The sequence below is a fragment of the Trachinotus anak genome, unplaced genomic scaffold (genome assembly GCF_046630095.1).
Source record: "Trachinotus anak isolate AG129_WGS33_773 ecotype Australia unplaced genomic scaffold, CSIRO_AGI_Tana_v1 ptg000026l, whole genome shotgun sequence".
NCBI lineage: Eukaryota > Metazoa > Chordata > Actinopteri > Carangiformes > Carangidae > Trachinotus > Trachinotus anak.
Genome location: NW_027273877.1, coordinates 10449859 through 10476535, shown reverse-complemented (window position 1 = coordinate 10476535; position 26677 = coordinate 10449859). Strand labels below are relative to the sequence as shown.

General features: G+C 40.9%; 1 protein-coding gene across 3 annotated transcripts; it reads left to right on the top strand.

The window, feature by feature from the left end:
* Positions 1 to 601: 601 nt before the first annotated feature.
* On the top strand, positions 602 to 26677 carry LOC139609901 (ATP-binding cassette sub-family C member 4-like). Of its 3 annotated transcripts, XM_071464947.1 has the most exons (31): positions 2131 to 2509; positions 5680 to 5790; positions 7444 to 7564; positions 8008 to 8232; positions 8319 to 8408; positions 8724 to 8887; positions 9867 to 9992; positions 13729 to 13978; positions 15190 to 15297; positions 15455 to 15544; positions 16033 to 16224; positions 17334 to 17428; positions 18135 to 18221; positions 18424 to 18520; positions 19406 to 19624; positions 19868 to 20005; positions 20925 to 20962; positions 21095 to 21210; positions 21348 to 21494; positions 21824 to 21903; positions 22042 to 22192; positions 22310 to 22429; positions 22575 to 22685; positions 23625 to 23725; positions 23824 to 24015; positions 24099 to 24254; positions 25292 to 25381; positions 25461 to 25633; positions 25709 to 25814; positions 26248 to 26382; positions 26480 to 26677. In XM_071464947.1, the coding sequence occupies exons 1-31, from the start codon at positions 2436 to 2438 to the stop codon at positions 26489 to 26491; spliced, it is 3915 nt and encodes a 1304-aa protein (XP_071321048.1). In that variant the 5' UTR covers positions 2131 to 2435; the 3' UTR covers positions 26492 to 26677. The 3 variants fall into 3 exon arrangements, with proteins under 3 accessions (XP_071321049.1, XP_071321048.1, XP_071321047.1); XM_071464948.1 differs by lacking the exon at positions 2131 to 2509 and adding an exon at positions 602 to 751 and having other exon boundaries at positions 26248 to 26677; XM_071464946.1 differs by having other exon boundaries at positions 2288 to 2509; positions 26248 to 26677.

Here is a 26677-nt window from a genome sequence, read left to right as displayed (position 1 = left end):
GTAGACAATAGAGGTAAGGTGTAAAATTACACTGTAACTGTTGCTGTCTGTATGGCCACTGGTCCCACCACAGCTGCAGCACTACGACATTATCACTGTAGGGTTAAGGCACACAGTCTTTGCAGTAGAACAACAGAGAAACAATACATAACAGTTAATGTAATTGCTAAATATTTTCAAATCATCTCAATCAGTTTAGATAGTGATGGGTGACTGCTGTGAGAGCATGAACCTATGGTCTCTGAGTCCTCTGCTGGTGGCTTTGTGGAACTGCAAATTTACACTGAACAAGAGACAAATCTGCTAAGTTCATGGTGCTACATTTATCTTTGTAGCTTTAAACATGACATAAAACAGTTTTCATTAATATACTATCTAATAATATACTAATATACTATAAATATATACACTACCCAACATAATACAATATTAAAGCCAGCACTTCCCGCATCTTCACAATGTTCTCACAGGACAAATTAATTAAAAAATGTTTACGAATCAACACCTGCTTTACAAAAAAGAGAAACTGGTTTGGCATCAAAGGTTGTTTAATATTACACTTTAGTTACATTTGACACATACAGGCATGACAGCTGTTTGTATTCAAGATTTGTATTCAAACTATAAACAAATTACTGTGTCCTTGTGAGTTTTTCTGTAAGGAGAAATGGTGCCCTTTAACCAGAAATATCATCAGGATAATCAGGATAGGAAGACTGAGAACTTTGGACTATGGTGTTGCGTTTACAGGGTGAGTTTTCAAAGTCTTTAAATCTTCTGCCAGTTTCAATGATGTATAAATTGCATTGCAATGTCACAGCTTCCTGTTGGGCCTTTATCAAATTTTACTTGCAGATGTGATTACAGTGGTTGTGTCTTCTGGATAGTGCTGCTAGGACTCAAAACAAAAGACTCAAATTCTTTACTCTGCTGTATCTGTAGGGGGCCAAGCAACAAATGTTGGCCCCTGGTCATTTCTTGGTCCATTGGTCATTTATCTTCTGCCTCTTCTACAACGTTGATCCAGATTGTATGTGTCAAATGACACATCTTTTGGTAGCCTTTATTATTAACATTGATACTGTTTCTTAATATGCATGTAAGGACATGTGTGCAATTCCTCTAAGTCTAAGGGTCAAAGTCACTCTTACATACTTTACCAGGAGTCATGTGATACCGATGTTTCAGAGCTGCTGTAGCCTACTTTGCTTTTCATAACCCAGAAATAATTTACCCCAGCCTTGGGGTGTTTCATAGCACACCTGGCATTACCCTCCAGTTTCTCCGTCTCTCTATAGTGAATTTGTACATGAATAGTGCTTTTGTCTATATTCCTCATGTTGCAGAGATGAGGTGCAGACTTTGACACTTAGACTTGATAGGTTGTGGGCTGCAACAGCAGCAGACCAAGCGTTCCGGTCTGTCCCGAGAGAAAATAACCGAGTTGATTTGTGAATTTGGCTCCACTCCACGTATCTGTACTCTTAACCATTGCTGTTTTTGCACGTGATTGGTGATTTTGAAGATAGGCGTGGAAAAAAAATGTTGTGCTGATGTTGCCTTCATGTGCTGCTCGGAAACATAAGGTTACGGAGTATGGGGCATGCAGTTTGGCTGCTGTGGAGACGCGAACGTTTATGTTTACAACAGGGTTAAAGCTGAGATCAAACTCTAACAGTCTCATCAATGTGTTCCAACTAGGCCTATACGTTAAACAAAATACACATAATAGATAAGAGATAATAAACTACATTGATCGCTAATAATCATAATAATCTAATATCGCTAATAATCATCATCATCATCATCATCATCATCATCATCATCATCATCATCATCATCATAAAAATAATAATAATAATAATAAATCTGATACTACTACAAAAAAGTAGTAATACCAGATTGTAGTAATGGCACTATGTAATAATTACGCAAGTCAGACTGAAAACATATCCGCTGTTCGTACAGTGCAATACAATAAAATAATTATTAATTAGATAATATTAAGTATAGCCTAACTGTTAACAAAAACCCTGTCTAAACATTCGGGCGTTTCCTCAAAACACAGTCTGTCAATAACAAACTGATGTTGATGTTTACTAAACAACTAACCAACACCAAGCCGCACAGTGTGAAGTCCTTCACACTCCAAACGTCCCATCCCACGATATCATTAAGTTTCCACTTTCACTTCTAGCGGTTAGTGTTTATGGAGCCGATCGTCTTTCTTGGTGCCGACGATCAATTTAACGGCACCTAAAGACGGCTCCACGCCGACCCCCACATGTAACAGTGTTATTGGCCGAGTCTCAGTGATGTTACCTAACTACACATGTGGCGAATTAAGTTGTGCTTGAGTGCGCTGGCGTGTGCAGACAGTTGGGTCTCTGGAGCGGCGGCTCACTGTAACCTCCCGAGGTGAAGCCAGAAAGACCATGGAGACCATAAATAGAGACGACAGACACAACCCGCTGGCAACTGCCGGCCTTTTTTCAAGGGTCTTTTTGTGGTAAGTGAATTAATCACAATAACGGGTTTCGCAGTGAGGTGATAACGCGCTGTGTCATGCCGCTTATATACGTGAAACGAGCAAATCCATTCATTGGGTGGCGTCAGTATAAATCAGCGTTCTGGTACCGGAGCAAAAAGATGATCTTAATTTTTGTTTTAATCGCAGCTGTTGAAATGTGACTGGGGTTGGAAAAACATGTCAGCGTTTCTTTTGCGACACAAATATTTGATTCTCTCAACTTGAACCACCTGTTGCAACTCAAATGCAAACTCACTTTCCCAAACGATTTAAAGGAATTTTCATTATATGAAGCACTTTACGGGTTTTATGTTTTACAAATGCATGTTTTAACCGCAAGTGGGACTTATAACTAAAACAGTGTTTTCTAAATTTCCTGTTGCATTGGCGCTCAGTTTGACAGTTAAATTCATCTTCATAAGATTTTGAATCAAACAGCAAAATTCTGTGTCAGATTTATCATTCTGCCCCCACATTCAAGGAGACAGAGATGGTCAGGGTTGTGTTCAGGCTACACAAGTAGTGTGGACTCGGGCAACATGCACAACTTAAAGACAGGGCTGCAGAATATGCAAGAAAACATTGTGATTACTTTGGTAGATATTTTGATTAATTGCAGTTGTGTTTCACGATTTCAGTTGCATTTGATTTTCACTGGAAAAAAAAAGTCATTTTTGTTAGGATTTGTACCAAACAAGCAGGTTCCCTGATGTCTGGAGAATATGATGTGTAGACCGGGGCATCTCTGTAGAACCACAATGGTGCAAACGATGCACAACAATGTTGTGACACATTTTACCTTGAAAAAAATTGGGGGTCCTGTGATTTGCATATTGCACTTGGCTATATTGAGATTCTGTTACTAAGCAGATAATTAAATCAGCAGTTTCTATAAGTAATTTCAGTTTTAGCAGAGATTTACAGTTTCCTACAGGTTATTGGCTGAGAGGGAAAACAATATGTGGCACTCGATTGATAACTTTGATGCTACAGTCTGCCTGTGTTTGATACAGCAAAGGCCATACCAAGCATTTCAGGACCCCAAGCAGAACTTCCTCTCTTTCCCCACCAACCAGCCAACCCACCCCCAAGAGCCATGTATGATCCTATATGACACCGCCTCAAGTTTGACTGCCTCTTCATGTATAGTGGAAGAACACAGTGGTGCACACAAGTAGGGACAAAGTAGACAGTGTCCTCACTGCATGTGGTGTGACAAGGTCAGGTTACAGCAGCAGAGGTGCAGTCAAAGGTTAGTCAATTCAGCGTACTTTATATACATTGTCCACTGTAGTAAAAGATTAACAAACTAGCACACCATCCCCCAAGTGCTGGCCCTCTTCCTTGTAGGCTGACTCACCATTGTTACTACTGAGGCCGACCACTGTTGTCGTCAGCTAATATGATAATGGTATTGGAACCATGTACAGGTGTACAGTTGTAGCTGAAGACGGTGTAGAGGCGGGGGCTCAGCATCCAGCCCTGTGGGATGCCAGTGTTCAGCCTGTGGTCTGTTGCTGAGAGAGTCTAGTATCCAGCTGTAGAGGGAGTTGTTGATGCCCAGGTTGTATGATCAGATAGGAGGGGATGATGGCTGAACTGAGGTCAAGAAATAGGTCTTACTGTCCAGTTAAAAACTACTTCTGATGAGGTTCAGTGGGGGTGTTAAGTGTGGCGACCCTCTCTGAGCAGGCCTCTTCAAGCATGGGCCTGATGGGTGGAGTCCGGATGTCAGAGAGATTTGTTTTCATGCCTCCGCACCAGCAACAGCCAGGGCCAGAGGCATTTATGTGTTTGGGTTGTCCATCTGTGCATACCATTCTCTTGAACACAATATCTCAGTAACACCATGAGGGATTTTCTTCGAATTTTGCACAAGCGTTTGGCCTCAAAGATGAACTGATTTAGAATTTGCTGATTAAAGGTCAAAGTTCAAGGTAACTGTGACCTCACAAGACACCTTTTTGGCCATAACTCACAAATTCATACACTAATTATGACACAAATGAACTCAAATGTCTTTAATTATAAAATGAAGTGATGACATTTTATATCAAAATGGTCAAAGGTCAACTTCACTGTGTCATCATAATGTTCTGTAAAAACACCTCTGGCCATTATCCAATGCTGTAACTCAGAAAGGAGACTAACACCATGTTTCCTGTAACTTGGCTGGTTGGTGGAGAGATACAACCGTGAGGTGGTGGTTCTAGTTGACTCTAGCATTAGGAACCACCAGCAGAGCAGGGCTGTTGACAGCACATGGGGAGTGGAAAGGTTTGAAATATAGCTTGGGGCCATACCATAAAACTAATAACAAGAGCAAAGATGAAAGGATAGGTGTGATGTTGTCATTTTCGGGTACCTGTTAAAACCCTAGCAGCTGCATTTTGGATTAATTGTAGAGAGGAGAGAGATTTTTTTTTTCAGGCAGGAAAGAAAGGGTGTAATAATCTAACCGTGATGAAATAAAAGCATGGATGACATTTTAAGATTTTTAGTTGATAGAAATGGCTAGATTCTGGAAATGTCTAAATCTAGGCTGAAAAAAGCATGACTGTATGAGAGACTTGATTTGACTGTTCAAGGTGAGGTTGTTAATTAAAACACTTACGAACCAAGTACGTCAGTGCCAAATAAGAGTTCAAAGCACATGGGGACAGCTGCTTGGGCCAGTGACAGGTTAAAGATGTTGGCCTAGCATGGGCCCATGTATTTGGGGATGGCATCAGGGCCAGCATCCTCAGGTGCATTTGTCCCTCTCAGTTCAGCACACACATTGGTGGGGTGAGTGTGAGGGGCTGATGGTCTGCAGGGAGCACAGCCTTGATGGCTGCCTTCTGGTTGTCCCTGTTAAAGTGTGCATAAAGCTTTTTTTTTCTCCACAAACTGCAGACTCCGGCACTAGTTAATAAAATAATTACAATTAATTCCAGCTGCAGGGTTCTAACACAGAAGCTTTCTGGCTTTTCGTGATTGATGCAAATGCCACAATGATGCCACAATGATGCCACAGTGCTGTCTGCCCCCTCTGGCCACACTTCAACTGAGAGCCAACTTTCCAGTGGTCATAATAACAATAAGTAACTAAAATGCCAGTGTTACTTATTCCTGTTTGAGTTTCTAACTGCATTAACTGTCTGTTTCAGCTGGTTAACCCCACTGCTGCACCTTGGCCACAAGCGGAGGCTCGAGGAAAGTGACATGTACAGCATTCTTCCAGAGGATCGGTCTGAAATACTTGGAGAGGAGCTACAAAGGTACTGCATAACTGTAACACGTCACGCCCAAAATGTGTTGGTTAAGCCACATCTGATTCTACAGGTTTTTCTGATCAGTTTCAGAAATTACAAGCACAGATCTGTTTTGCCAAGTACATACTGAGGTGTTTTTACAGAGATCATAATGGAAGTGATCGCGATTTTTACACCTTTGCTTTTGGTTGATAATTCACAAAACAATTTAATAATAATAATAATAATAATAATAATAATAATAATATAATAATAATAATAATAATAATAATAATAATAATAATATGGTAATGATTAACAAATATAGCAACTCCCTCTAATTACATAAGTTTAATAAATTACTTGAACTATTTGGATACAGGCAGCAGCTTTCTGTTTCTCCCTGTAGTGAGTACACCTATGACTACTGCAACAAAAGTCAGTTTACCTGTGATCACTGCAACAAATTTGATTACACCTTTTTATTCCCAGTTAAGGCTTATTAGAAAAACAAGGTCATAAAAGAACCTCTGAACACCACGGCGTCTTCATTTGTGGTCTGCGTTTTGTCTCAGGCAACGTGGCTCCACATGTTGAGGAAATGCCTGAAGTGAGAAACCAGGTCGAGACTTGGGAGAGGGTAAAGGACATAAACTAAAACACAGTTGGAGCAGAGGGGAGGAGGTACAGGATGAGCCACATTACCAATAAGAGAAGGCTCAGTGTTGGACCTCATGCACAAGTCCCCATTTTACACTGTCATACACTGAAAAAACAAGTGCTTCTGAATTTATCCAGGGTTTGCCCCTGGACTTGAATCCAATAAAAAACTTTGGGTGTATTTTAAAGCAGAAGGTGGAGCAACAAAACCCTCCAGCAAAGAGCAGCTGAAAAGAATCATCTGTTAAGAAGCAGAACGTCCCTGCACAGATTTGTACAGAACAGGTATCATCCATGTTGAGAAGGATTGAATGTACAAAATACTTAAACAAGAAAGGAACATCACTAATGAAGGGTGTATCGACTTTGGTTGCAGTTTGTTCTTAAATATGGACCTTAATTACAGTTTAATCAATTAAAACATTTCTGTTTTTTTTTTTTAATTCATTTGCTTCATTCCTCTTGGGTTTTGGCTAAAAATAAAATTGTATTAAATGGACAGGTTTGTAATTAACATTTAATGATATTAAGCAGGGGTGGGAGAGGAATCATCACCTGGGCCAGATGAGTTCAGATCCTCCACCACATGATTTGTAGAATGAGTTCAACATGATGGAGGCTTTATTGCAAATAAAATCCAAAACACAGCAACAAAACCCAGGAGAGTACAAACTGCACTCATTTTTATATCACCACTAACCCCTCCTGTTGTGGGCTTAGTTCTTTTACCTGACCTTGTACCAGGCCACCATTATGGAAGATGCTCCACAGTGTTTAACTAAAAACAAACCACTCAGTTCTTTGATCAATCATATCCTGAAGGACACTATCAAAAATGAATTGTAAACTGCGTCTTGGCCTTCTTCTAGCATGATAACAAATAAATGATTATACTTACTTTAACACTCATTAGTGAATAAACCAAAAAAATATGTCCCACCACCACCAAAGTAGTTATGGTTTGACAGTTACTCTGATCCAGTGTAGAGTCACCATGATGTTACGTGTTCTTCATTACAGAATTTGGGACCATGAAGTTAGAAAGGCTGCAAAGGAACTCCGGAAGCCTAAACTCACCAGCGTTCTCATTAGGTGCTACGGGAAGTCCTATGCAGTGGCTGGACTGTTTGCATTTTCACTGGTATGTTCTGGCTACTTAAAAGTTTCCTTAACATGTTGTCAGGTTAGTTCATTGTAATGGAATGATAAGAGGTAAGAGGATGTAATCTGTAAAAACATAATGTTTTTATATTTATAATTATACTGTATATAAAAATTGAGATGGAGGCTTAATAATAAGGAATAAAAGTGTGTAAATCTACAACATTAAAAGCAGCTTTTCAAGTCAGTCAGTGGTTGTGTTAGTCTGAAGTCCTCGGGCAATGTCAGGTATTGGATTCTTTTTTGACTAACTTTGATGGAAGCCAGTTTCCAGATGAATGGTGTTCTGCTGATGTACTTTCTTTGTGAGAGAATGAGCAGCAAGAGTTTTGTGTGATCACATGGAAAAGGTTTAATGTAGTTCCTCCCATTTCATATCTCACTGTGTAATGTGTAAGTTTTGTCACTCTCTTCATCAAACAGGAGGCCATTAAAGTGGTCCAGCCACTTCTCCTGGGGAAAATAATCCAGTACTTTGAGAATTATGACCCAGACGACCAGAGGAGTCTTTACATTGTGTATGGTTATGCTGCGGCAATGTCCCTCTCCACCTTTGGCCTGACCGTCCTCCAACACCTCTACTACTACCACGTCCAAAGAACAGGCATGAAGATACGAGTGGCCATGTGTCACATGATCTACAGGAAGGTCAGTGAAGATTCAGCAGACGCAGTCTCAGAGATTCGCCTTTCTTCCAGTCACACTCACCACACAAGTGAAATTTCTTTCACCAGGCTCTTGGTCTCAATAGTGAATCCATGGGACAAACCACCACTGGACAGATTGTGAACCTCCTTTCAAATGATGTCAACCGCTTTGATGAGGTAACAAAAGACACAGAAAATGATCTACAGTGGGGTCCAAAAGTCTGAGACCGCTCTCCCATACACTTGAGTTTTTTAGTTTAAAGTATAGTAGGTATGTATAGTCGGTATTATCTAACAATAATTACTCCAACATTTGACCTTATCCTCTCAATCCTTTTTGTATGCTTGCTGATGTGCTGTCATATATTTGAATAAATGTTTCATAGTTGTTGTGACCTGCAAAGATCTGATGACTATTGTTGTTGTTTTGGAAAAACTGCTCCAGCCTTGTTTTTTTTTTTTCTTCACGTTTGTGCTCATGTGTCTCTGTAGATTACACTCAATCTGCACTACCTGTGGGTGGGACCTCTACAGGCGATGGTGATCATTGTTTTCCTCTGGTTTGAGATTGGCCCCACGTGTCTGGCAGGTTTGGCAACTGTCGCCCTCATGATGCCAGTGCAGACCTGGTTTGGCAAGCTCTTTGGCATCTTCAGGTAGGAAACACATCATCTGTAATGATAAAAAAATAAAGTTAATTATGACTATTTGTATTTTTAAGGAAATTGTCCTTCATTATGCATATATGAATAATTATATATAATTTCTTATGTGGTTCTGTAAACAATTTTTCCTACCACTAAGTGTGTCCCCCCCCCAACCCTAGCATTGCAGTGATATGCTCCACAGCAATGGTGACAGTTAGCCAGCTAGCGATAGCAACATTTGCCGAACAAATTCATAATATTGGCAACAGTCGGTTAACATTATCATTGTATTGTGCCTGTCACTAATGAAAACAGACATGTAACACTATGTAGCATCAAGTTACTTACACATGAAGGAGAAGAAAGCCAGTTCTGAGTCAAGCTGGAGCCCTTGAGCAGCTCGTAGGGTTGTCCATCTCAGTAAAGCATTGGCTCCACGGTCGGACCGGGAAAGAAATTCAGCCTTCGACTTTATCCGCTAGAACCGCGGTCGCACAAAAGACATTGACTGAGCTGGTAAAAACACTGATGGAGCAGGCAAAAACTTAAAAAACTGTCTGGATATTTTGACAGCCACTAGCTGACCAGGATTTGAGCCAACAGTCCCCATGGCCAGTCGGCCTGTGCTCTGGTCATGTCTTTCTTTGTCGGAGCCTTTTTAGATGAAAAAGTATTTTCTTAAGTGGAGGAAGCTCTGGAAGGTCACTTTTACCTGAACGCTGTAGCTTTCACCTGAAAGCTGCATACTGCAGCTCGTGTGTGGGCAGTTCCAGCGCGTTCATAAATGTGGGGAAGGCCAACTGTTTAACAGGAAGGACTCAAATGCAAGAACATGCACACGTATATATGCACTAACCACGCGCAGACTGGCAACCAAAATGGAGAACTGAGAGACTCCACTATGTCTTTACATTGAAAATAATAGTTTGCTGCTATTTTATTGTTTAAAATCTCGTTTACAGAACCTTCAATTTTCTGTTTTTTGCAGGAGCAAAACAGCAGTTTATACCGACAACAGAATTCGCATCATGAATGAAGTGGTGTCTGGCATCAGGATCATCAAGATGTACGCCTGGGAGAAACCATTCTCAGCTCTGGTTACTGAAGTCAGAAGGTGAGGACAAAAATAATATGTATTTGCAAAGAATCTACAAATGATGTTGAGTTTTCAGGGATACAGTGGAGCATTTGAGGACATTCATTTTTACTGGCAAATGTTTCAGCATTTAGCTTTATCCTCGCTGACTTTAGAAATTCTTTTTACTTGCCAATCACAGTCTATGATCATTATATGTCCCTGACAGGATAACTGATATAAGAAGTAACGGCTGGTGAAAATATTTTACTGCTTGACTCAGATCTTGCCGTATTTTTGTGCCCAGAGGCGCACATGCAGACTTTCAGAGCAGCAAATAGTGTTAGGCTCCACTCTAATAGAAAGATGAAGGCACAATCATAGTGTCTTAAGGGTAACACGTATATCTTTGAAAACAGCAGGTGTGGTTTTGACATGTTAGACACTGCAGGTGTGTGTTGCCCTTACGTGACATGAGGATCAGGCAACTGCAAGTCCTGAAATATTTGGTATCTCTCAGGGAACATTTGCAGTGTTTCTCAAAGCGGTAGAACACACTGTCTCACCCCTCTGTCCTCAGGTGAGGATCTGACATGGAGGGCAGTAAAGTGAATCTAACTATTTTTAAATCACTGTGGACTTGCGATTTTGTGATTTTTTTTTTTTTTTTCTTTTTCTTTCTTCATCAAAACATAATAAAACATACATACATATATACTGCTTTGTTATATATATATATATATATAATGTATGTATGTATATATATATATATATATATATATATATATATATATATATATATATATATATATATATATATATATAATGTATGTATATGTATATAAAATATAAATTTTTTTCCCACTTGTCTCGGGGGTTGTTTTCACAGATGAAGAAAAAAACTTTCTCTTGCCTCTTGCCTCAAACTATCATTTTTCTAAGTTTCTTTTTTTCCTTTGCCAGGATCATTAAAAAAATGTTTTTTAGCAGATCAGAGTCAAAGTTTATGGTTTCCCTTCTAAAGAACACCAATGGCTATTTTCAGCTCACAGTTGATCCCAGTGATAAAATCTTTTACAGGGGAAACATAAGCACATCACTTTACTAAAGACAGTGTCAGCTTTATTTGACTTTTATTGACTTTGACACACTGAAAATTCATGTGTGCATGGACAGTGAAGAAGTGATTCATTGCGAATCTAAACTGACTGCAGCCAGAACTTTCTGATGAAGAAATCAAACTTGTTCCAACATTTTAAAGCTTGACCGGCAAGTGTTTCATAATGAATCATGGAGTCATTTAAACACACCTCTTAAGACACCTTCAGTTACACATCAACTCCTTTCTAAGAACTTAATCAGAAGTCATTGACCTGAAGTAATATGTCACCAAAAACAAGAATACTAACAGTGTATAAGGCGTAACAGTGAATGGTTTTTCTGTCTTCACATTTGAACAGCTGCTTGTTTAAAGATTTGAGCAGGAGGGGCAAAAGCAAAGAACTTCATCTGTATGTAGAAAGGATTTTGCTGCAGTGTGGACTTTGTCAGGTGCTGCCTGAGGACACTTTATATGAACAGTGGTCTGCTCTGTTGGAAGATTCAGGTCTGTCCTCACTGAGAGAGCTGGGCGAATATCTCACATAGCTGAACATTTAATGGAACACAGAAGCATCTGCACTATTACCCACATGTGCTCTGTAAACTGCACACACACACACACACACACACACACACACACACACACACAGACACACACCCACACACACACACACACAGAAAAGTAGAAAGTTTCCAAGCTAATTGAAAATTTAATTTCTGTGCTAATGTTTCTGCTCGAATCATGTTTGTAATGAACACTGTATTTCACAGAGAACTTCCCAGCAGCAGTGATGTAGAAATTCACAATACATAAGAACATCTGGTTAGACCAGCTCTCTGTTATTACATAACGACATTAAAACAGGTTTTGCCATGTAAAGAAGTTCTCACATAGAAATGTTGTTGTATCCACAGACTGGCAGTTGTAATTTTTGTGTGGATGACTAAATTAATCTGACCAACAAAACTAATTTATGACCCACTTTAAAGTGAAGAGTAAAGAGAAGATATAAACATATCTGATCCAATATGTAAATGAAAAGGTGATTAATAATGAAATGGGTCGATTTTGAATTATACGAGATTAGAGGAATGTCCACTAAATGTCTAAAAAGCATTGGTTAGTTGAGCATAGTCAGATAAACTGCATGGATACTACTAACTCACACATTTCTCCATGTATGTATTTAAAAATAAAACAAATACCTACAGTTACAAAGGACTGACAGGTAGGTTAGTGACTCTGTTTACGTATTTGATTGTTTTTGACTGAATCGGACTACAGATCTTCTTAGTATTTATTGCCTCTGACATTTAGGTTTCAATTGTGCCACCCAGTTTGAAACTAGGTGGTCCTGGCTAAGAACTTACTGTAAGAAGGGCACAGAGCACAGCATGCATTGGGTGTTGCAGTGTTGCACCAGCCAATTTTGTTAACATAATACACACAAATTTGTACTGTGCAGCATGTGTGTGTCAACTGTACAGAGCATGTCCATATTAAAGGAGGTAAAACATACAACCTTATCCCCTTCATCCTTCACCAGTCCCAGCCCCCTACACAACCCAGAGTTCCTTAATAGGTACTCTACCCCGGAGTACTACACAGTGGAGCTGGAAGTCGGGTTTTGCATTTAGAAAAGAAAGAGAGGAAATAAATAAACAAATAAATAACAAAGGAGGGGTTTAGATACTGATTAACATCTATAGACTGTATTACTACAAAATCAACTGAAAGAAAAATAAATAAGCAAATAAATAAAAAATTAATCCTTAGTTTGACTGAAGATTTTGAGGGTACTTATAGGAAAGGTCTCCACACCTTCAGGAACCTTTTCTTGGAAATAGCTGAGTAGCGGATCTTTTCAAGGCTTAGACAGGACATAATGTCCCCCAGCCTGCTCCATCTTAGTAATACTGCACACCTGGCCAAAAGAGAGCCGAAGGACATTGTGCGGCATCTGTTTGAAGTCAGGCGCACATCACTCTCTCCGGTGATTCCAGTAAGGATGACCAGAGGGTTGGGTTCTATGTCAAAATTGAGGATTATGGATAGGGTTTGGAAAAGAGCCCTCCAATATTTTTCCAGGCTAGGACATGTCCAGAAGATGTTGGTAAGGGATGCTTCACCTCTTTTACATTAGTCGCAACAGGGATTCACATCTGGATAAATGCAAGATAGTTTGGCTTGAGACATATGGGCTTTATGCACAACCTTAAACTGTAAGAAACAATACCAGGCACAGAGGGATGTGGAATTAACAAGCCTGGAAATTAAATCCCATCCGTTGTCTGAAAATGAAAGGTTTAAATCTTACTCTTAAGAACACCAAAGGATAACTGTTCATAATACTTTGTAACACGTACATCATCATATCTCAGCCCAATCTGTAGCTGTTTAACATGTCGCTGTAAATAAAATAAATGTTTCTTGTGTTGATCAGAACACTTTCAAATGTGGATGTTAAAAAAATTCTCCTTTTCTTACTTGTTCTTTTCTCTGTGCTGTTAAATTTGCTGAAAACCATTCAAGAAACACAAGACTGCAAAACTGCTACCACATTAAAGCACTAACTAAAATTCACCACTAACTGAAGAGCCGCAGTTTTTCCTCACAGGGCACCTGTTAAAACCTCCTGCAGCTCTGTTCTCTCCATGTGTTGTCTGTTCCCAGGAAAGAAATCAGTCAGATCCTGAACAGCTCCTACCTACGAGGACTCAACATGGCCTCCTTCTTTGCCAGCAGCAAGATCATCGTTTTCATTACCTTCACCATCTATGCTCTCCTGGGCAACACCATCACTGCCAGCAGCGTGTTTGTTACTGTGTCCCTCTATGGTACAATCAAGCTCACAGTCACCCTGTTCTTCCCTCTGGCTGTGGAGAAGGTGTCGGAGACTGCAGTCAGCATTCAGAGGATCATGGTACTTCTGTTTTCTTTTAAGAATTACATCAGTCACTTTATTTGAAGACCAGTTTTGAAATTTACTGAGCTCATTTTTTTTTTTTTTCATGATTAACACACACAGTTCCCAAAGCTGCCTGCTCAAGCTTTCTTATTGTGAAACAGTTTCAAGACAATTACATAACCACAAACTGTAGTCCCAGTTTATCTGTACAGAAAACTATCCTGCAGAATGGACCTGTTGTGACCCTAGCTGTGTCCAAATCCAGGGGTTGCATCCTTTGGAGGGTGTGGTCTACAAAGGTGTGGCCCTTTGTTGCCATTGTAGACCAAAATGAGACGGTCTGTTCCAGCTGTGTCCATCCATACCACTGCCTTGCTAAGTGCGGCACCTGTTGCCTAGCAACCTTGATAACACATAACTTTTCACAAAAAAGGGCCAAAAAGGTTTAAGGCCCTTGTTTTTAACAGTTGTACTGTTAGCTGTTACTGATCTGAGCTGAAACCCAGTATTCATATTTAAAAGTGTAATCCTCAGGCTCTCTGTTGGTGTCGCACAATTAATCTTGGGATAAGTTCGGCCATGAAGGATCCACCCACCCTTCGCTGTCCAGGGGAAGGAGGCATTTCTCTGCGACACGTGAAGGAGCCTTTGAAATGGGAGAATCGGTCTTCAGATGCAGTCTCTGAAGGATGCAGCCTCTATTGCATCTCTTGGAAATAAACACACTCAGACAAGAGTTTAAACCAGAGTCGCACTGTTTAATTCAGTGACATTTGACAGGAACTATGTGTATCAAGGATCAAATCTTTGAGCATCTGGTACATGAACTGTGCCAAACATGGATTTACCATGTGTTTTATTTAGATGCATTTCTGCGAATTTTGTTGACAGTGACTCAAGGCTGTGGACCGTAGTCTTGTGGGAGGAAACTAAACATCATGTGGAAGCAGTCAATCTTTTAGATAACTCCTGCAAAGACAGAATCACAGAATACAGATGTGAGGAACATGGGGACAAACATTTCATTGTATTTTTTTTAAGCCACCATTGGTTTAAAGCAGAGCTTGCTTCTTTAACGGCCTCCTGGACTGTTGACACAGTGAATGTTGAGATTATAATGCATTTTCAAAAAGCACTAGTTTAACGTTATTGAAATTTAAAACAAGACGCCTGCAAACAGAAACATTGTACTGGGTTCCTATATTTATCCATTAACATCCTCCCAGACTTTCCTGCTGCTGGAAGAAGTTGAGAGAAAAACCTCCAGGCTGCCTCTGGAGGAAAAGAAGGAAGGCTCCATTGAGATGGAGAAGTTGACATGCTACTGGGATAAGGTGAATATTCTCACTTTAAAATTGAAGAGTGAGTGCACTTGCATACTACATGTACTAAATCCTAAACATCGTCTTCAAAGTGTCAGGCCCAGAATGACCAGTTCGGAACTTAACATGATTTTCTTCTCTAATTGTGTTTTTTTTCTTTGTTTGTCAGAGTTTGGATGCTCCATCTCTCCAGAATATCTCTGTCACTGTGAAGTCACACCAACTTCTGACTGTGATAGGACCAGTGGGGGCTGGAAAGGTCAGTCCACCTGTATAAACTAGTTTAGCTTCAGGCTACGTCCACACTACTGCATTTTCATTTTAAAACAAGTACAATCTCTGTCCAGACGACCGTCTTAGTTCTGTATCAGAAACAATCTCCGTCCATGCAACGCACCTGAAAACGCAGATCACATGACCATTCACATACACCAGGCATGCACAAGCCGGTGTATACAGGAAGCAGATTGCCTACTCTGCAGTTTATTAGTTGCACAAAATACTATAAAGGAGCAACAACAAAGACAGTTGTAGCGTTAAAATACTGAATTTAACTGCACACCAGCTGCTAGCAAAGACAACAAGGTTAGTAACACTTGTTATATGTTATTCATGTTGCTTTCCCCACTGGCTGTCGCGGATGAAACAGTTAATCTGACCACTGACAAAGGAAAAAGCGTCGACTTGATTCACTGTGTGTGACTTCGAACCAGCTCGCGTGTCCAATAACATTCACGTTCCCACCAGTCCTCCCTGCTGAGCGCCATCCTGGGAGAGCTGCCTCACGACACGGGGACGGTGGAGGTCAAAGGTCAGCTGACCTATGCATCCCAGCAGCCCTGGGTGTTCCCTGGAACCATCCGCAGTAACATCCTATTTGGGAGAGAGCTGAACCCCCAGAAGTATGAGAGAGTCCTCCGAGCCTGCGCCCTGAAGAAGGTGAGCTGTAACACTGCTGCTGTCAGGTGATGAGCAGACCCTCTGGTCGCCATATTGGAGGTGAAGGCTTGTTAATAGAACTGAGTAGACACAATCTCTTTTGTGTAAAGTGTATGTTTTGTCACTAATATGGAAATCAGGATCTTGCTAAACATAACTTTGGTCAGCTATCATCATAATTTTCACACTTACACTCGTATTAAAATTGTTTCAAATAGTTTTATTCTGAAGCATAAGCGTGCTTTGTTGCACAGATCGTTGGATGAATGTCTGCTTCAATTCAATTATAAAAGAAGTAGCAAACAGACAACAAAGAAAAACAACCAAAGCAATAGATACGTATGCACACATAAAAAAAGAGAGATCAGTGGTGTCCACGTCCCTTCAGAGTCCTCTGATCTGTCCTTAAGGATGTATCAGATTCTCAGGTGGAGAGAGTCAGTCAATCTTGTAATTCAGGGCATACAGCAGAGCTGTGAGATAAATCAGCCTTGTGGCCACATTTGTCACATATTGGTGACACAGGGAATATTTCATGTAATTTTACCTTTGAGTAATGCAGTCTGTGTGGAACGTTAGACTGAATCAGTGTCCTGCATGCATTAAAGCTCAGCCCCGTGTTGTCATCTGCAATTTCCATACCCAGTTCTTTCTCCCAGGTCTTTTTCACACCGTCCATATTCATATGTTCAAATGAAGTTGCATGTCCTTCAACTACACAGTCCCTCAGATACTGGTTTAATTCATCAGGTGCCGCAGTCTCAAAAGTGTCTCGCCTGCAGGTACCTAGAGAAATCCGTCTTTGAAGCCTTTACTCCTGCTGAAGCTGCTGAAATCACACAAATGTACCCTGAACGTATCAATCCCCAACGCTATATAGCTCTGGTTCCCGCCATTGGTCGAAGCTAAACCCATGGTCGAGAGGGTGCAAATTTAAAATCAAAGCTCGTTTGAGTTGTGGCTAAAAATGAGAGTTAGTAAACTCATAAAGACACATACAGTTTATTTATGTGTGGTTAACCAAGTCAAAACCTTGACAATAATACTGTGTGACCTTGGCGCACACATATGTTGTATTTGTTGTAAGCCTTCATTGTCTTTGAGTGCAGGACCTGGAGCTGCTCCCAGATGGAGACCTGACACTGATCGGAGACAGAGGGGCCACACTCAGCGGGGGACAGAAAGCTCGCGTCAACCTGGCCAGGTGGGAGGACTCTCAATAGATCAATTGATCAATCAATTGGACTTAATTTGCATAGCACCTTTTATTGAAACAATATAACACAAAGTGCTACACACACACATGCATACACACCCATTTACACACAGAACAATAAGTGACCAAATAAAAACTATAGAAAAAGACAACCTTAGGGTAGGGTATTAACAGGAAAACTATCCAGAAAATAACAATGGAATAAAAGGACATATCAGTAAAACAGCATACAATGTATAAATAAATAGAAGGATAATTAAATAAAATTAAAAGCCAGACTAAGCAGGTAGGTCTTGATTGAGTTTGCTTCTAAAAATATCAACACTTTCTGCTGCCCTCAGGTCTTCGTGCTTGTCTGCATTACGCAGAAGGCACACTGCCTAGAAGTGAAGTAGCATATTTCTCATCACTGTCACCACTCTGTGACTGCCTGCCTGGGTTTCTGGAGGAGCCTAGTTCAGCAGGAACAAGTAGCAACATGCTGGTTTGAACTCTACAGGTTCGCACAAAGTAGTGTTTGTCTCACCACAGGGCAGTAAACAGTACAGTAACAGAACAGTAAATTAGTCCACTGGTGTTATGGGCCTGTTACATTTGTTCTGAATTCCACTGAATTTCTGTCTCATCTGTTTCCTCATTCCTACTCTTTACACACTATATACTGTGTGTGTGTGTGTGTGCGTGCGTGTTTCAGGGTTGTGTATCAGGAAGCTGATATCTACCTCCTGGATGACCCTTTGAGTGCTGTGGATGCTGAGGTTGGGAAACATCTTTTCGAACAGTGAGTGATCACCAGTTCTGTCCAAGTTGTGTAGTGATAATTGTTGATTGTGCTGCACTGTTGAACTTAACATTTGGACTTGAAGCATAACCAGTTTGCGTAACCAATGTGTTTCCTCATGCATCAGATGTCTAGGAGGCTATGGGAACACTAACAGATCATTCATGCGGTTTTCAATGTCTGCGTCTGTGTTCATGATCAGGTGTATCTGTGGCCTGCTGAAGAACAAGACTCGTGTCCTGGTCACCCACCAGCTGCAGCACCTCAGGACAGCCGACCAGATTCTGGTCCTCAAGGAGGTTTGTGCAACAGATCCAAAGAAGCCTGCTGCTGCTTTTTCCACTTTAGTTGCAAATAAGTGCTTTTAGTGTTTGCTCTTCTAAAGAGAACAAATGTGATAGAAGTTATTTGGGATCACTGTGTAGTTTCAGTGTTAGTTCTGAAGAGTTTGTTTGATTGAGGTGGAGTGTTTCAACATGAGGAGTAAAGGCAACCTCAGAAGTGATGAAAATAATAATGAGGCTAAAGAAAAAAGAAAAAATCTATCATAGAGATGTCAAAAGTAGCTGATTTGCCAAAATGAACATTTTGTTACTTCTCTAAAAAAGCAGGTGTGCACATGAAAACTAGAAAATGGTAAATGACCAGTAGCACAAAAAACATCTTATAGATGAGAGGAATTTCCATGATAAAGAAAAAGCCCTTTGTGACTGCACAGCAGGTCAAGAACGCTCTCCAGGCGTGACATAGGTGACATGTCTGTCTTCAAGAAAAGACTTCACGACCAAAACCTCAGATGATTCTCCACAAGATGTAAACGTCTGGTAACTGTCAAAAACAGAAAAGGCCAGGTCCCAGTTGGTAAGATGGTACATGCAGAGGTGCACAGGAGCATTCAGCCAAATGCAGCAGCTGATGTCTGTGGGGCAAAGACTTCAAGCTGTCGTTGAATGAGAAGAATTTTCTACAAAATATTAGATATGATGATTTCGGTTGACCTCGTGTACCTGTCCTGTTACTTTTGAAAGGAGCCGTTCGTTATACATTAAATTAAAGCTGAGGCTGCTTGTCTGATGTTTAGTGCTACACGTATCATGTTTGAGTAGGACAGAGGACAGTCTGTCTGTATTTGCATTCTTTATACAGTCAATGTTCTGTTTTGTTCCTCCGTGTGTGTGTCTCAGGGTCACATCATGGCTCAGGGCACCTACAGCGAGCTGCGCTCCTCCGGTCTTGACATGGTGTCTCTGCTGAGGAGCAACGAGGAGCAGGAGCGCTGGGCTCGATCAGCTGACCCAGACAAACAGTCATTACAAAGCCAGAGGACGAATCGCTCGCACAGTTCACACTGTTCTCAAAGCTCTCTCCTGCCTCCAGAGAGCAACTACACAGACCAGCTTCCTGTAGGTACATTTTCAAAATAAAAGAAATGAAAATAAAAGTCATATCAGCATTTTTTTTTTTTTTTACCACAATTTCATTCACACAGTGTGTCTTTGGTTCATTAGTTTTTTGTGTATTTTCCATTTAGTTTCACCAATAATTTTAAACATTTTTTTATTTATTTTTTTGCTGATACTTCAATTGATCAACTTCAACTGACTGTTACCTTCTCTGATCTGGATCATTAACAACTTGTTTTGCAGGCTGAAACAGTTTGCACTGTGGCAGAGGAGACTCGGGTAGAAGGAGATGTTAGTGGCCACATTTATCTCAAGTACTTCACTGCAGGCTGCAGCCTCCTGGTCTTATCGGTTATAGTGCTGCTCAGCGTCATAGCCGAGGTAAGCTGTGGCTCATAGGCCTCCAATATTAATACTCGTACCTGGATGTCGATGTTATTTAAACAGATCTACCTACTCTTCCATGTTGCCTGCTGGTGTGAAAATGGACATTATTGTTTTAATGAAGCTATTATAATAATATAGCTCATACAGGTGTAAGTGGTCATGTTTCAGACAGCTGTACAGTGCTACACAACGCACACCCCACACACACAGAAATCATCAAAATAACTAAGATTATAACCAGACGAGGTCACTATGTAATAATGTATGCAACATGAATCATCACAAAAGCAAAAACAGAAAAATTTGATAAGAATAAATTTAAATATAATAAAGAGCAAGTATTTACAATTCTCAAAGTTTTGTAACTTAATAAAATACAGTTTTTTTTTTTGTTTCTTTTTTTTTTATGAATAAAAACAACCAATATACAAGTAACATAAATATGGAAATACATGTTTACAAAATGGACAGGCAGTATTTATACCACAGTAACTGAACTCGGTTATAAAGTGTGAGTAATTATGCGAATCAGCAGATCTATAAATGTATACAGTGTACAGAAAATAGTAATAGTTAATAATTGTAAACCCACCCACACACCCACTGTGTATTTTTCTGCTCCACATTCAAACTAAGGACCAAGCTGTCTTGCCTCTCTTAATTCTCCATGTGTCTTATTTTGATAATCTGTGTGTTTCTGTTCCATATCTCCTGTTTCCCTCCTCTTCATGCATCCAGGTGTCTATCCTGTTCACTTCCCTCTGTTCTAGACACAAACATTTCCATCACATTCTTCTATGTGTATCGTGTTTAGCCATCCTCAAATCCTGGTAAACTGTTCAAGCGCAGTTTTTTGTCTCCTGATTTGTATTATGAATATACAGCTACTGAACTGAACTGTGTCCATTCATAGGTTGCATATATTCTGCAGGACTGGTGGCTGGTATACTGGTGAGCACTTGTTTAATAGAAAATAGACGATATATAGAGTAGCTTCTTTCTTTTATATACAGTTCATTTCACTGTTTCCTAACAGACTGAATAATCTTATCTTTTGCCTGGTCTGGTGTGTTTATCTGACAGGGCGAGAGAGATGTATTTCAACAGCTCAGCCACTGCTGTTATTATTACAAATGGAATTAATGCTACTCACTCATATGAAGAGTTCAACCTCACATTTTACCTTGGCATTTACTCAGGTAAGCCTTTCATTCCTGTGTTTTATTATCACAGATATTTGATGAATGTTTATGACTCCATTGTGTCCTGCTAGAAAACATACTGTATATTAAAAGTTAGGATTCAAAGTTGGCCTGCTGCTGTTTTTTGCCTGCAGGTTTGACAGCAGTGGCTGTGGTCTTTGGCTATGCCAGGTGCTTGATGATCTTTCATGGGCTGGTGAGATCAGCTCAGAAACTGCACAACAGCATGTTCAGCGCCGTCCTCCGCACGCCTGTTGTCTTCTTTGACGTCAACCCCATAGGTGAATTTACTCCACTTTCAACTTAAAGCGATAGTTCGGGTTATTTGACGTGGGGTTGCGTGAGGTGCTTATCTATAGTCAACTATGACTTTAATCAATCAATCAGTCAAAAAACTTTGTTCTTCAGGGGAAAATTAGATAAAGAGTTGTAACTCTTAAAAACTGAGCTGAGATTCAGTTTTAAATATGGCTAAACCAGACTAGCCAGAGCCGCCTAGTTACTTCCTAACTTGTGCACCTCAGGTTTTACATCCAGTGACAGCACCAGACGACTCCCTGGTTAAAAAGTAATGAAGATTCTGTCTGACTGACTTTGCTTGACTTTCTAGGAAGAATCCTCAACAGGTTTTCCAAAGACATTAGCCAGATGGACTCCATGTTACCCATCACCTTTGTGGACTTCTATCAAGTGAGGCATTCTTAAGATATCTAAGATTGCTGAACCTTTTTTACTCTCTGCTTTCACATTTCTGCAGTAGACAAAAGTCTTACATTTCTCACTTCCCAGTATCCACCACTGTTAAGTGTGATGCTTGTTTCTTTTTAGTTATTCTTACAGAACGCTGGCGTGGTGGCGGTGGCAGCCTCAGTCATCCCTCTCATCCTGATCCCCGTCGTTCCTCTGCTTTTAGTCTTCCTATACTTGAGACGCTTCTACCTCAGCACATCACGAGATGTCAAACGTCTCGAGTCAACAAGTGTGTTCATGCATTCCTGCCATAATTATGAAAGGCAACAAAGATTTCAACGTGGGATAATGACTTTGCATATTGGTTTGAAGCAGATAGTTTTCAGCCCCTCGTCTTTTTCTGCAGCTCGGAGTCCCGTCTTCTCCCACCTTTCCTCGTCTCTTCAGGGCCTGTGGACAATCCGAGCCTTCAGAGCTGAGGAGAGGTTAAAGAAAGCCTTTGATTCCCATCAGGACCAGCACTCAGGTTTTTCTTCATTGTTTAAGTTGCTGTATTGACTTTTGAGTTGCACTACAGTTGACAAAGGAAAATGTAATTATTACAAGAATGGTCAGTCTCGACCGTGTTTGGTAAAATCCCTGTCTGCGATTTTCTTCTCTCCTGCTCTCAGAGGCCTGGTTTCTGTTCCTGATGACGTCCCGCTGGTTTGCACTTCGCCTCGACAGCATTTGTTCCATTTTTATCACCTTCACAACATTTGGCTGCATCTTACTCAGAGATGGTGAGGAGTCACTTACATATGAACTGCCTCAGTGGCAGGAGACAGGGTTGTCCCTTATCTCCACTCGTGACCGCACTGGTCTCAGAGCCACTGTGGAATAGACTCATCTATTCATAGCTTCACCAGCACGGAAACATGCAGCAGGATAGCTCTTTATGCAGACGCTGTATGTCACTCATCCTTGATGAATCAGTTATTATCAGTCAGTGAATCTCTTGTCTGGATCAGGACTAAAAAGTTTCTCTTTGTCCAACCAACATCCCTCTGATAACTGCCGTGAATCCTTTATGAGTGTAACGGTGGTTACCTTTGGTGTTAACTATAAACTGAGTTCTTACTGTATCAGTCTGAGACAGCTTCATCTGTCCCATTTGATCCACTTTAATGTCCACTTCCAACGTAGGACAACAGAGCACTGACAACCATCATACATCACGTTATGGCCTTATGTTATATCCTCCACCAATCTTAACCATCACTAACTTCACAGGCAAAGTGGATAAATTAGTTCCCAAATCTTAATTAAGGAACAGAATGTGTTATATATGGACTGTCTCTGTACTGTAGTTACCACTACTTCAATTCTCCCAATAAACCTGAGGAAAAATAAGTTAATGTACAAAATAAAGCTTGACAAAAATAAATCTCCTCTTACATTAGTATTTAGGTTGAAACTGTGATCAAAGGCAGAACTTTGAGCACTGAGGGCCACTCCTGGTGTTGTTACTGGGTAGAACCAGTGCTCTGAAAATGATGTTTTTCTTTGTTATTATTAGAGCCAGTATTTCTACAGACCAGTGTCAGTTTAAAGTGCATGATGTTGTATGTGTTTGTTCAACAAAGCATATGTGAAGAGAGAGAGTGCCCTGTGAGTGCAGCACTGATTGAACAGGACTGGAAGCAGCATCTCACTGTCATTATGTGTCATTGTGTAATTAGGGCTTGAGGCTGGAGAGGTGGGCCTGGTGCTCACCTACGCCGTGACACTGATAGGAAACTTCCAGTGGACTGTGAGGCAGAGTGCCGAGGTGGAGAACATGGTGAGAAGTGAGCCGCTGTTTGTTCACAGAGCAGGAGAGTGGAGGTGTGAGGACTCATAACCGCCTCATTCAAAAAAAAAAAACTCTTGTCTCCTCAGATGACATCAGTGGAGAGGGTGGTGGAGTATACAGAACTGAAGAGTGAAGCACCCTGGGAAACCCAGAAGCGTCCCCCTGCTGACTGGCCAAGCCGAGGAGTAGTGACCTATAACAGGGTGAACTTCTCCTACAGCGATGATAAACCACTGGTCCTCAAAGACATCAGCGCCACCTTCCAGCCCCACGAGAAGGTGAGACGTCAGTTTGCTTAAAGCTCCAGGTTTTTCACAGCACATGAGGGAGGTGGTGATGGTTTCTCTGTCCTGTGTGTCAGGTCGGGATTGTGGGGAGAACAGGAGCTGGGAAAAGCTCCCTGGTCTCAGCTCTGTTCCGCCTGGCAGAGCCTCAGGGGGAGATCTACATCGACGGCGTCCTGACCTCTGAGATCGGCCTCCATGACCTGCGCCAGAAGATGTCCATCATTCCTCAGGTAGAGTTACGACTCACAGCACAATTCAACCATCTGCATAAAATCACTCAGCTCAATACGTTGTAGGTGTTTAACACATGAGAAAGCATCCCTCTTTTAATTTAGTTTGTCAAATGTAGAATTATATGTTAAAATATGCACCTTCCATGCACCTTTTGGCTGGACCTCAACAACAGGTCTAGCCCTATAATCCAGAACATCCCTGACTGACTGACTGACTGACTGACTGATAGATAATTTTTCCACCAATGGTAAGCCGAGTGCCTCGTCACTGAGTTGGAGTTTCTGGCATAAACAGATTCTATCAGGGGGCGTTTACAGCTGCAGTGTTGCCAACTTGGGGCATTGCTGTTGATTTATAGACTTTTTTTTCAACCTGACTTGGTACAAACCTGGTACATAGCGCTGAAAACACTTCGTACTAAAATTTAGTTATGATATATTCTGCATATCAAACAGAGGGATGTGGAAATAAAGACCTGCCTTTAATAAAACTCTGTGGTTGAGGTCAATAACGGCTAAACTGTTGTGGATCCTGTGCGAGAGAGAAAATAAGAAATTCTGACTCCTCTAACTTTGTCTCTCAGTGATTATTTTATAAGTAAATACAGGTCAGGCTTTGTCTTTAATTTATGTGTTTGGTTTGTCAGACGACCCCGTACTTACAAAAAAATAAGAAAAGATTCAGGATTTGACCAGAGGTAGTCCACAGTAATAATCTAAAAAATACTAATATAACCGTACTTTTACTGGTACATTTTGATGATAATTTCTCTTCATTTGAAAGCAGGAATTGTAATGGGAGTATCTTTGCAGTGATGTCATACTGCTGTTACTTAAATAAAGGATCTGAATGTTTCCCACCACTTCTGAACAGCTGAAAATACATTTTAGCTGCACATCAGCTGAAATGCATCATTGCTTGTTTTTGATATTCTCACCTTGTAACTTTCGCTTTAAGGAATTTAATTTTAATGCTTTCTGTCTCTGGAATGCAAAGAAAATTCAGTCTGATGTGTCCCTGTTCTGTTCTCCAGGACCCGGTGCTGTTTACTGACACCGTGAGGAAGAACCTGGACCCTTTCACCCAGCACACTGATGAAGACCTGTGGAGGGCTCTGGATGAGGCAAGTCAGCAAACTCAAGAGCAGTGATAGTAGCTGTTCCTTAGGGTCTTCCCTGACCCCAGGTCCACGTTCTCTGCAGGTGCAGCTCAAGTCTGTGGTGGAGGAGCTGCCTGGGAAGCTGGAGACAGTTCTGGCTGAGTCAGGCTCTAACTTCAGCATGGGTCAGAGGCAGCTGGTGTGTCTGGCCAGAGCCATCCTGAGGAAGAACCGCATCCTCATCATCGACGAGGCCACGGCCAACGTGGATCCCAGGTACATAACCACTACAGCCAAGACATGCATGGAGCCCTGAGTCTGCTGAACATCTCTCATGGTGTGTCTCTGCAGGACGGACGAGCTGATCCAGAGAACCATACGAGACAAGTTCAGAGAATGCACCGTGCTCACCATCGCTCATCGTCTCAACACCATCATAGACAGTGACCGCATACTGGTGAGTGCTCTCCTCTGTCTCAGTGTAGCTTGGTGTAGTTTAGACATGTAGAGAAACATTTGACCGTTTTTTTGTTTTTTTTAATCAAAACATGATTATTTGAAGGTATTTAACTTCTTATCCTCCCACAGTAAAAGACTTAGAATCCAGCATGGTCCAGAATGAGGGAGTATTCACAAACTGAATGGACATGATGACTGCACAGTGACTGTCAACCATTTTTAATCCATCATTTTAAGAGCTGGAGATCTAAATGATTGTGGTTTTGTTTCCTGTACATTTATTTCTTCTTGTGTTTTGCACTGTTGTTTTTTTCTGAAGTTCAGTATCAGTATTAAACTGATGTGTGGCTGAGTGTGTTGGTCTGATGTCGCCTACTGTCCATCTGCATTCATGAAACTGATGGTTAACATTGACTTTATCCTGCTCCAAGGTGCTGGACAGTGGTACCATCCAGGAGTTAGACCGTCCCTTCACGCTGCTGCAAAACAAAGAGGGGGCTCTCTACAAGATGGTGCAGCAGATGGGCCCAGCTGAGGCAGCCGCCCTGCTGGAGTCAGCCAGACAGGTGAGGGGAAAATGTTCCTGTCTTTACAATATGCAAATGCAAGTACCCAAGTTATTAGTGTTTAATACTGAAGGGATGATTTTTCACATGTTCACAGACATGGACATGACAGTGGACCAGGATCTGACCTAATGAGTGTTTATCTGCTGTATAACAGACTCCAGATGGAAGTCGTATCTGAGAATAAGTGAGTGACCTGAAGACAGTTGGGTTTAACTGTAATACAAACTGTCACAGTAAGCATTATTTGTTTTGGTATGTCCTTTTGTTCTGATAAAGTTTAATATTCAACTGA

Coding starts and splice junctions, on each gene's coding strand:
- LOC139609901 (XM_071464946.1), top strand. CDS start 2,436: ATGGAGACCATAAATAGAGACGACAGACACAACCCGCTGGCAACTGCC. Junction 18,521..19,405: donor AGATTCTGGTCCTCAAGGAG/GTTTGTGCAACA, acceptor TGTGTGTCTCAG/GGTCACATCATGGCTCAGGG. Junction 24,016..24,098: donor CCTTCCAGCCCCACGAGAAG/GTGAGACGTCAG, acceptor CCTGTGTGTCAG/GTCGGGATTGTGGGGAGAAC.